This window comes from Bison bison, unplaced genomic scaffold (genome assembly GCF_000754665.1).
Source record: "Bison bison bison isolate TAMUID 2011002044 unplaced genomic scaffold, Bison_UMD1.0 scf7180017864256, whole genome shotgun sequence".
NCBI classification, from domain to species: Eukaryota; Metazoa; Chordata; class Mammalia; order Artiodactyla; family Bovidae; genus Bison; species Bison bison.
Window position 1 is genome coordinate 2,618,173 of NW_011494828.1, and position 11,730 is coordinate 2,629,902.

Genomic DNA, 11,730 nt, shown 5'->3' on the forward strand with positions numbered 1-11,730 from the left:
CTATTAAATTTTATATAAGAATATGTTCACATATTACTTGTGAAATTTTAAAGACAAAAGATGGGAAGGAAATAGACACATAGGAAAAACACATCACAAAGCTTTGGGAGGTGCGTGACAGATTTCCTTGGCTAGCCCTTTCCCCATGCCCTCCACTGGGCCTTCCAAGACTATCTTAACATGCTCAACCCTGAAGCACTGGGAAGGGGTCTCTTCCACGACTGTTTTATTCAATGCCCCAGAGCACATACAAAACTGGCTCTATACTGTCTTGACGAGCAAGGATATGATTATTCCAAATACCGTATCAATTGTGTGGTTACCTTTTTCCCACCTGAGGGAACAACTCCTTTCATTGACAAGTGGCCAGATTTTAAACAGACAACAAGCTGTGTTCTGGGTGAAGTGATCTGGGTAGAGCTACTCTTCCAGGTACTGAACTACCCTGATCACAAGTATCTGGACAATGGTCATGGCCTCACAAATGGCCAGTGTGGCTAACTGGCAGCTACCATTTCACCAAAACTAGAGGAACAGCTGAAAGCCAAGGCAATGAAAGATGAGGTGCTATCCACTTCTCCCCATGCCCCAAGTGCTCTAGGCCTGGGCTATCAGCTGACTCACAGAAAGAATATGCTCTGGAGACCTGACCATTCATTTTCCTCTAAGTGTTCTCTTAGAGGACCATTCAACTCCTCTAAGTGTTAGAGGACTTAGAGGACTTCATACTCACTTATATGACCTGGATCACACACTGGTCACCAGGATTCAACTACAGTCCCAAAAACCGCAAAGCTGGATTCTGTTTTTCAGCACTCCTCTCTTGGGTGGACTAATGCTCACATCTGTGGAAAACTACTGCAAAGCTGTATGTGTAACTAGAATGAAAGGCAAGGGACACTCTCCCATTACTGACATCAGAGGCTGCTTAGGTCTCTGATAGACCTAAGAATTCTAGAATGTTAGGTTGGATTTGAGCATTATAAAACTTATCTCTAACATCACACAATGCAATTCAAAGAGTCTAAAAAGTTGAATTAAATACAAATCACTAAGAAAAAAAGCCTCTACATTCCAGCCAAAAGATGAGTCATGACTTTCATGGATATTACATGACTTTTCATTAGCGAAATTAAAAATAGCTACTGTAGACCATTTGCTTATTAGACCATTTTATACTATAAAGTCTGAAATGTTGCTTTTCTGCTTTGGGGTTAAAATTAAGTGCTCTTTAAATAGTAAGTAAAAAAGTTACTAAAACAGATCATCATTGATTATAAGCCCTGATATGGACTTGACTTCACATTCTTTCAGCTTTATCTACTAAGCACAACTGCATCCTTTAGAGGCTATAAAGATGGAAGGTAGAATAGAAAATTGGAAAGAAAATAGGTTTCTACAACTTGAATATTTTGTTAGCACTGCTACACAGCAGTTGACCTTGGGTAAACCTCTTAACCTCAGTGAGCCTTGGTATTCTTATCTGTAAAATGGAGACAGCACCTCCTACTTCATAGAGCTACAGAAGCAAAACAGGATATCTCATAAGTGCATCTAATAGAGACCTGCATAAAGAAGGAATTTAATAGGTGGCAGTTACTATCTTACGTGCCATCATCATTATTTCTGTGCTCAAAGCTCAGATGGAGAAGGCAATGGCACCCCACTCCAGTACTCTTGCCTGGAGAGTCCCATGGACGGAGGAGCCTGGTGGGGGGCAGTCCATGGGGTCGCAAAGAGTCGGATATGACTGAGTGACTTCCCTTTCACTTTTCACTTTCCTGCATTGGAGAAGGAAATGGCAACCGACTCCAGTGTGCTTGCCTGGAGAATCCCAGGGACGGCGGAGCCTGGTGGGCTGCCGTCTATGGGGTCGCACAGAGTCGGACACGACTGAAGCGACTTAGCAGCAGGAGCAGCAAAGCTCAGAACACAATGGACAACCTTCTGGTATAATTAGATGCCTCAGAACTGCCAAAGAACCCACAGTTTGCCCCAGAGAGAGACGCTAATTATTTCTCAGTGCTTCATGGTGGTTTACTTTCACTTGTACTCTCCGGCCAAACTGCTCATTTGTTCTGTGAATACAAGCAAGGCCAGAGTCTATCCTATATTTCTTGTAAAAAAGGAGTGAATCCCTGCTTTTTCCTTATTACTAAGAGTCCAAGGCTAAATGATAGTCAATAGTAGGTGCTCTAACCCATCAATTATTTCATGATATTTATAAAAATGAAAGACAACTAAATAAAAAATAAAATATCATAAGGCAGCATTATATTAAGACAAGTGATTGTTTTCAGAAACTTTTATTTCAGTCACGCCCAGGTGGCGCTAGTGGTAAAGAATCCAAGTGCCAATGCAGGAGATATGAGACAAGGTTTCAATCTCTGGGTAAGGAAGATCCCCTGGAGAAGGAAATGGCAACCCATTCAGTATTCTTGCCAGGGAAATCCCATTTTCAGAGGAGCCTGGTGGGCCACAGTCCATGGGGTCACAAAGAGTTGGATGTGACCAAGTGTGTGAATGTGTGTGTGCACACACACATGTATGTGTTTACTGCATAATTACGGAAAATATATCTTACTGTAGGTTCCAGGCAAAAGTCTAAAAGCCACTGCCCTAGGCCATTGATCTCCGGTCACAAGTGCTGGCCTGTGCTACTCCCAAACTACTGCTGAAAGGAGCGGGTAGCTTCAAAAACATTGGCAAGCACTTTATTCTAGCACAGTGCTCTCTGCCCTGACTGATTCTGAACTTTGTGACTCCACTCTGAAGAACAGAACATCCTCTTAGCCACAACAGGAATGACAAAGCTATTTTTAAGGACTTTGTGAGGGGACCATTTACTTGGCACTTGAGTTTTCTTTTCAGTCAATGCTTGTCTTTCTTAACTAAAGCACACAAACTGAGAACAAGGGCTAGAGCCACCAAGTTGCAGCTGCCATACCTTATTCACATAAGATGCTCCATCAACATCCTCTGAATACCCTCTTTTCCTCTGGCAGTCCCTCTTTCGGCATCAATGTGAGATCTGGCCAATTTAGGGACTAGAAAAGTTTTGGCTCTAAGCCTACTTGCCTGGTCAAGGTATTTAACCTAGAATAATAATTATCATTAGCTGCTGATAAGTTTCCAGTGTGGCAAACAGCATTACACCCCAAGGCTGTCTGTAAGTTCTTAAGAGTTAGACTTGAATTGCAACTCAGTATCTTACTGTGATCTTGAGCAAATTACTCAAATTCTATTAAGCAAAATAAGCTCTCATGATCTAATAAAAACCATTTATCCAATTTTCCTGGGGGGGTGGTTAGACAATACATTGTTAAATTTAATATCTACTCTGCTCCTTAGGAAAAACTGATTCATGAATTTCTAACTCCTTCTAAGCTGCTCTACTTGGTAAATCTCTGCTCCTCTGTAGAAAGGGTTAACATTTTAACCATTTGGTAAATGCATAACTATTATCTATTTTAACTGACTTTAATGTGTTGGGATCACAGTATGCAAAGCACCATTTCAAAAAGTAAAACAATCTGAAGTGAGTTCCCTACACTTACTGATACATACTAGACAGACAAAATGAAATATTCACAGCTTATACAGAAAGACAATCACACTTTTGCTACCTGCTTATTCATTTCTGTGATGTTTATCCAGACATTGTTCAACCCGAGCTGTCCAGATTCAATCTTCTCAAGTTGTTTTTGTTTGCTGAGTAGTTCTTCATTAAGTTTGGGAATTTCTTGGAATGAGCTTTTCTGATTAGATTCCACTAAAAGTAAACATAAGAACAATCATAAATAGCCATAAATTTCCCTCATGGCTCCAAGATGAAAAAATGATCATACAGCAGGAAAGAAGCCAGATTAATGAAAGTTAATTCTGGGAGGATAATGACAAATCTTATTTATCAACTCCACTGTTCTTTTTATTTCTGTAAATGTGTATCTTTAACACTAAAGCTTATTTAACTGGGGCTATCTCACTACTGGCAGTACAACTTTTTTAAAGCCAGGTGGCTAAAAATGATAACAAACAACATCAGCAGAAACAGTTAGACTTGAATTGCAACTTGGATCTTGAGCAAATTATTCAAATTCTTTGAGCTCACTTTCTTCATGTGTAATACAGTGATAATTCTAACCATCCTGTGAAAATATTTTAAGTGAAAGAAGGCTGTAAAGCACTAAACACAGCTGGCCAGGCGTACAATAAGTGATAAATAAATGTTAAGTATTGACCTGCTCAGTTAAGAAACTTTCTAATTGGTCAACAAAGATTTATAAGCTTTACTCCATTAATGCTCAAGGTGACAGCCTAAGTTATATCTCTAAATGATTAAATTTATTTTTTCTACCTCAAATTGGTCAAATGCAAGATAGGTTCTTATTACCTTTCAAGTGCTGCTCTGACAACTAAGATTTTAAATCTTTTTCATAAACCGCAAACAGTGCTTTCTTAAATCTTAAATCAACCCAAAAGCTCAAAGTGAGATAGAAGATAAAGAAAAATGTTAGGTGAATTTGGCCTTTCTTTTGAGAAACAGCGTCTTCTGGATGGTTTAGAGATTTGCCAGCCTGAAGGCAGAGGCCTGAAAGAGTGCTTTCTCTTCATTCTTTACAGTATTCTTTATTTTCATGGAAAATAAAATATTGATAACGGCTGGTCCTCCAGAATAAAACCTATGTCTTTCTTTCAAAGCCACAGACTGCTTGATTAGTTATCATGTGCTCTTTTTAAAATAAAAAACTGGCATAAAGGGACAGATATAAAACTATTTACTAAAATCTTAAGTTCGCAAATTTTTTTGTTTCTGTAGGTTGGCATTGAGAATACACCCGGCACACTTCAGGCACTCAGGAAGTATTAAAGACTGGATAAATCTGGCCTTTGCTTACCTCTCAACCATATATCTCATCACCTTAGCTACACTTTGGTCTACTTTCCAGCTAAGTTGATTTTCCTGACACACCAACCTCTTTAAGCCTCAGCGACTGCACACCCTAGCCTCTCTGCCTAGCTGACTTTTGCCCCTTCATTTCCTCCACCTTAGCCTAGTTGATTCCTTTCAAGATTCAGCACAGATAGCTGGCCCCCACCTGAGGCCACTGGTACTTCTTTACAACTCCCAACTCTACTGAGCACTGAACATGCTGTGCTGTAATTATTTACTTATCTGTCTCCTCCATCAGACTGAAAAGAGCTGCCTGAGGGCAGGGATCAGGTCTTATTTAGTCACATATTCCCAGGGACCAGCACAGTTCCAGGTACATGGAAGCATTTAAATGCTTGTCCAGTGAAATGATTATAGGGTATAAAATGGAGTTAATATTATCCTAATTAAGTTAAACAAGGAAAACTCAACAAATAAAACAAAAGTCCCCACAAAAATCAGGGGGTGGTGGTGGTATCCTCACTGTAAACAAACCCACTATCTGAAAATTTAGAATTATTAAAAGAAATTAGACATTTTTATTCACTTTTCAAAAATATGTGAAGGAGTTCTTTATAAATAGTAGCCTTGGCTAAGTGCTTTTAATGTAACATTTGATTTACACAGTTTCTAGGAATACATTCATCTCATTTAGTAGGAATATTTTACCAGTCAGTCTAAATTAATGTAGCACTTAGCACCCAACTGAATTTTGAATTCAGTTAGGTTATAAAGAAAAGCTTATCCCACACATATCTGCCATTGTCACACGGTAAAACACTCTAAGGCTGGGAAAGTCTCTCTTTCCTGCAATCTATATGCATTAAGTAGAAAAGGAAGTAAGACAAACAAGTAAGTAACTTGGATTAAAATTATTAACTAATAAACATATAAATCTGACAAGCTCTGCAAACGGTTTAAATCCTGAGGACTGTGTGAGCCAAGAAGGGATTATATTCATTATCTGATTTGGGGATTTTTAGGAGAGAAAAGACAAATAAAGGCACTCTGATTACATACACGGAATGAAATACAGTAAACAAACTTACGATTAATAATAAAAAAACTTACGATTACTAACTCATGTTCTTTCAACATAGAAGCAACTCATTTAAAATTTAGTATAATCCGACTCAAAAGAACTTAGTTAACTCTTTTCCTGATCTTTAAGAAGAGGAAATGAAGATTTCTGCACATTTAGATACAACACATAATGCCAATAGTAATATTTTATATTTGTGCATCTTTACAGTTTACAAGATACTTTTATGTAATTACTCATCTTGTAATTGAGCCCCTACTATGTGCCCAGCCATGTACCTGGCACTGGTACATATAAAAGAACCTGAAATTCTCAGTCTGGTGGGGAACAAGGCATCAGCCCAGAATTACTATAGAGTGTGACAGATGTTATGACACAGGAATGCCCAAGGTGCTTTTGTAGCACAAATTTATCTTTATGTTTTATGGATGGCAAAATGTAGGCTCAGAAAGAATAAGTGACTTGTCTGTGTTTTGTAGCTTGTAATAAGTAAGTCAGGATTCAACAGTCAAACTTTCTGATTCTAGAAAGTTTGGAAAGGAAAGTGCTAGAAAGGACGAGCACTCTTCCTAGAACACTTCAGCTGTCACAGATGCTTACACCCTAGCACCCTTATTAGCATAAGACCATTTTTAAGTTCTGCATGAAATGACCAAACTGCTACTCTGTATGACCAGAAACAGACATGTTTGACTTATCAATATTGTCCTTCTCTTCCAAATTCTTTCCCCTCCGTCTAGCTTTGAGTGATAAGAGTGGAATGGCTGGGAATAGAATCTTCCTTAGAATAACTGAGGAGGTCTTCTGGAGTACCTGGTTCTAGAAAAAGAAAACTGAGTGAAGAGTTTCAAGGCGAGACAGCACTTTTAGCTTAAGGATCAAATTACTCGTTGGCCTCAAGGAAAAAATACCTAGCCTATCTGCTCTGCTTTCTGCTCCAGATATCTCAGCAATCCTGCCTCCTTTTCTCACAAGTGTCTTGGAAGATAATGAAATAAATGACAAGGTGCTCTGAATTTTTTAGAAAGATATTTAAGCCAGACCAGCAGGTAGTCTTATTTCTACTATCCTCTTGAAAAACAAGAAATAAACTTATTGAAATATATTTAAAGTAGCAACATAATTCAAAGAAAGATTATGTCAGTTTAACAAGACTAACGTCATTTAGCTAAGAGAATGGTTTTCCCAAAAAGCCTCTTACCAAGTAGTCCACTAAGGTTCAGCCTACAGACTGACTTACAGAGCCCCAGGCCGCACGTCTATTCTCTCTGAGAAGTTCTGCTTTAGATAGTATAGGTGCTAGCATATCTATTGCAGCAAACCAAAGCCCGCAGAGCAGCTGGACTGACAATTCCAAATCTGCTTCATTCAGCTGGCTGGCAAGTATAGCCAGGGTCCCAGGGGAATGCTGCTCAGTGGTAGAAAGCAGGTCTCACAGTCCAGGGCACAACTCCTGGCATCTCCTGAACAGAGTATTTCCAAGAATTGGTATTAACAAGTGCTCAAAACATATTCGTTGCCTGATAGATTGTTAGGTCTATTTCACTTGCATGCACTGGAGAAGGAAATGGCAACCCACTCCAGTGTTCTTGCCTGGAGAATCCCAGGGACAGGGGAGCCTGGTGGGCTGCCTTCTATGGGGTCGCACAGAGTTGGACACGACTGAAGTGACTTAGCAGCAGCAGCAGGTTAAGTTTGGAACTTAACTAACGGCAGGCAACAAAGAGAAACTGGGGTGAAGGAAAGCTAGGGTGTTGTGATCACCTAGGGCTTACTTCTAGGAAGTAAGGAAACAACTCTAATTCTAGTTCTAGGGACAGATTTCTTTATTGAGAAAGCCTAGTGGTCAGTTTGCTGGAATGTTAAAACTGCTAAAGTTAGGGTATTTGTGATTTTGTAATTAACCTGAAACTGGTTCCTTAGCTTAGAAATTAAAAAAAGCAAACAAACTGATTTTATTACTTTTAATAAAATTCAGGTTGTAATTATAGCTATGCATTATTTGTTAGTTAAAACAAAGACTGACTAAAGTATCTTTTGGGTATAACTTTCTTTCCTTTTTTTGTAATTTGCTGTTGTTGTTTTAAGATTTTTATTAGCTTAGAAAATTAACCCTTGTAACCTAGAACCAAAGATCTCAGTGTTGCTAAAGATCTTTAGGCTAAAATAGGTTGAAGCTGCCATGTAAGCACATCTCTCAGAAAAAGGACGTTGGATACAAAATACAAGTTTAACAATTTAGAATATATAAAACTCTTCAACTTCAAAAGTTTCTTAAGAGACACTGACTCATGAGACAAATATTTATTTGTGACTCAGCACACAGTAAGCACGCCATACACGCTGGGTATTATTATTACTGCTCAGTACTATGCTTCTCTAGGTCTTTCTTAAGGAGGATATTGTCTGATAGACACGCCCACATTCTTTTTCAAATGGCCCTGTGAAGAGGAAGGAAACAGCCTAGTGTTGCTACTGCCACTTTACAGTTGGGAAACATGAAGTGGCAACAGGTGTAAATTAACCAAGGTTCTAGAATCCTGGATCTCGGCCCTTCCCTTCTATGCTATAAACACCGACTGCAATGCCATTATTTCAGATGCTATTTGTCTCAATGATGCATAAGCGCTGTGTTTTGTTTGTGCATTTAAAAATAAACATTGCATTCAAGCCGATAGCTAAGAAAGAATTTAAAAAATGCTGAAAGGAACATGTAATTGCTTCATCAGAGTGAGCAAAAATCTTAATTCAGTGTGGTTCACTTTGTCCTAGAACCTGGCAAAGAGTCCAAAATTATATTTTGAAAAGGTGACCACTTACTAGTTCGGAACTTTTCCTTGAGGGAATCCAGATCCTCCTTCAGAGCGACTTGCATCCACACCAGGCCAACGCAGGCCACGACACAGGCGGCAAGGATGACAAACGCACAGAGGGGATAACAGATCCTGCAGCATCGTAAATAGTCTCCCCTGATCATAAGAACAAATTCAACCAGGAGTATGAAAGGGATTATGAATATGGTTTGATTTCAAATAGCACATGTGTGGGCATGCAATTAGCATCTCTAATGAATAACCAACCCATTTACCAGGGAACATAGGGTAACACACTTAAATCTGAACAGCAGGTTGAATATGTCAAGATAATATGATCCAGGAAGAGTTCATCTATTGGGGACAAACTTCTCATGAAATGAGGGAGTTTCTGAGTTACAGGAAGCACCTGTGGGCACTGCAGCTCATTGCCATCATCATCAATTCAGGTCTTTGGAAACTGACTCAGGTTAGGGAAGTGTAAAGATCAGAGTTTTCTCTGCCATTTATTACTGTACTGAATTCACTTATCTATCTAGTTCTCTCTCTCAAATATATAGTCATTCAAGAGGACCTTGTTTCACTTTATTGAAACTTTATAAACTTTTGAGTAAGCTTTATTGAAAATGGAATGAAAAAAACTAGAACAGTAGGTTAACCTACTGTTAACAGTAGGTTAACAGTAGGACACCTCATACACTCCAGTTGATTGGTTCAGAAGGAAACACAGGAAGGAGTTAGATTTCACATGAAATGTCAACCAGCACTCAAGGTCTAAACTAAACCAACAGGGTAACTGTTCCAGTTAACTATTCCACTTCATCAGATCTTCATAGCTGAAGCCCAGGATTGCCCTGAATTACTTCACCTGGCAAAGCTCATTAGAAACCAATCTCTCCCTTTACTATAAAAGGACAAAGACATTCCAAACAAACAAATCTCAAAAGATTTGATCTCTTTTAGCATCCTAAGCTTCAGCCTAGATCTTGCTTTCACATCCTCAGCAGCATACTCTTTTAATGTGCTCCTTAAGAGAGTCCAAGGGCACTTTAAAGATTCCCTTCACCCCCTTCCTACTGTAACCCTCAATTCCCAACGTCTTTGTGTTTACTAGAGGAGGGCATGGCAATCTGCTCCAATATTCTTCCCTGGAGAATCCTATGGACAGAGGAGCCTGGCACGCTACAGTCGATGGAGTCACAAAGAGTCGGACACCACTGAGTGAATAACACTTTTACTTGTGCTCAGTACTGGAGGGTGTTACCAACTAAAAGTGGTTTGAAAAAAGCTGCCTTTTCTTTCTGTCTCCCACCCTCCATTTCTCTCAAGGTTCATAGTTTTTACAGAATGTCCTTCATCATATCCCCCATTACCAGATTCAGACCCATCAACAGTGGGGGGCGGGGAACCCAAACAAACAAATAAAAAACCCTGCAGTCTTAAGGTCCCTGTGTCTCCTAAATTTAACAAGACCTTGTCTCTCAAATTTTTCTCTCTCCCTATGTCCCTATTCTTAGCCTCTTTGCTACTCTCACCGGGCTCTTGGCACAATCCCCAAGTCCACATTTCCACCCTAGATTCAGAGCTCTTTGTACACTTAGAGACAGATCTCTAACTTACACTTCATTCAGAACCTGAACACATCTTCTCCCTAACATTTTTCCCTCCTTGTGCCTTCCGGGGACTATACACTTTTTTCTTCCTAAGAACTCCCCTCTCCTCTCCTTTCCTTCGCCCCCTTGGTGGTGCAAGGAGATGCCTTTTCCCATCCCAGCCTCAGCACTTTACTCACTTGACAAAGCGAGAGCGATTTCCAGCTACACCAAATTCCTCTTCCTCTTCTGAGCTGGACTCGGAGTCTGAGTCAGGAGGCTCCGTGCGAAGCAGGCGGTGGCCTGAGCCTTTCTTGGGTTTCTTTCTACGGCTGTCCCCAGCCAAGCCGATCAATGCATTGAGCTCTTTGCGCTTTTTCATCTTCTTGTGTGGGGTAAGTGGAGCACCCACTCCTGAGCTGCCAGGTTCGTACCCGACACCCAATTCTCTCCCTGCTTTGGAGCTGCCTTCCAGGGTGAGGAAGCCTGGGCCAGAGCCCTCTGGTCACTCCCACCCAGGGGTGGGACTGACCAGATACGCTAGGGGCTGGAGATTGGACTCCAGAGGAAACTGGAACTCAGATGAATGGGGCAAGTCACATAGAGACGGCCAGGGAGCTGGTGATCCAAATGGGTAAAGGCCTATGCATGGAGTGCCAGTTACTTAAGAGGATATTGGGGAGCGGAGCAACTTTTGTCTCTCAGGATAAAAAGTCAAGTCAAGAATAAGAGATTCTGAACCCTGGTAAGCAGACAATATTTCTAAAGGTACTCCAGGAGCTGGAAAGGACACACAGATAGGTGTTTTGGACTTTCGGGGCAGGATTTCCAATGAAGAGAAAAACAAGAAACTTGGTTCTTGAATGGGAACACACGGGCAGATGCAAAGCAAGACGGTGGGAACGCGCTGGTCTCTCCCCAGATGGCAGCAGGAGGGGGCTCCCAGCCACTACAACCCTGACAGAGAAAATACCCGAGTCCGAGATCACCGTCCTCCGGCCTCCGTCCCGAGTTTTAAGGGAGTCAGAGGCCAAGGAAGACCCAGAGCCCAGCCTGGAGAATTCGGCCTGAGAGGAGCCAGTCCCGCGCCTGGGAAGACCCCAGCCCTGCTGTCTGGGCCTGGGGGCGCGGTGAGGAGGGGTGACCGCGGCTCAGCCCACCTGAAGCGCTCCCGCCGAGTTTGAGGTGTTCCGGTACGGGCGACTCTCGGCAACTCACACGCGCCGCCTCCACTCCAGCCGTGACTCCGGCCCCCGCTCCGGCTGCGGCCGCAGCTGCTCCCAAGTCGCTGGTGGCGGCGGCGGCTGTGGCCGCAGGCTCCAGACCCGGGCCATCGCTTCAGCCCCAGCT

The 11,730-nt window shown here is 41.3% G+C and overlaps 1 protein-coding gene across 2 annotated transcripts in view; it reads right to left on the bottom strand.

Annotated features, from left to right (window-relative positions):
* Nucleotides 1-11,724, bottom strand: part of EFCAB14 (EF-hand calcium binding domain 14) — a 38,296-nt gene extending 26,572 nt beyond the window's left edge. Inside the window, exons 1-4 of one of the 2 annotated variants that reach the window (XM_010847888.1) lie at nucleotides 11,541-11,724; nucleotides 10,581-11,337; nucleotides 8,796-8,944; nucleotides 3,627-3,772 (exon numbers count right to left, since the gene is read on the bottom strand). In XM_010847888.1, coding sequence (XP_010846190.1) covers nucleotides 3,627-3,772; nucleotides 8,796-8,944; nucleotides 10,581-10,762 — 477 coding nt within the window. In that variant the 5' untranslated portion in view covers nucleotides 10,763-11,337; nucleotides 11,541-11,724. Of the gene's footprint in view, nucleotides 1-3,626; nucleotides 3,773-8,795; nucleotides 8,945-10,580 lie in introns of both variants that reach the window. The other variant, XM_010847887.1, reaches the window with a different exon arrangement.
* Nucleotides 11,725-11,730: the final 6 nt, after the last annotated feature.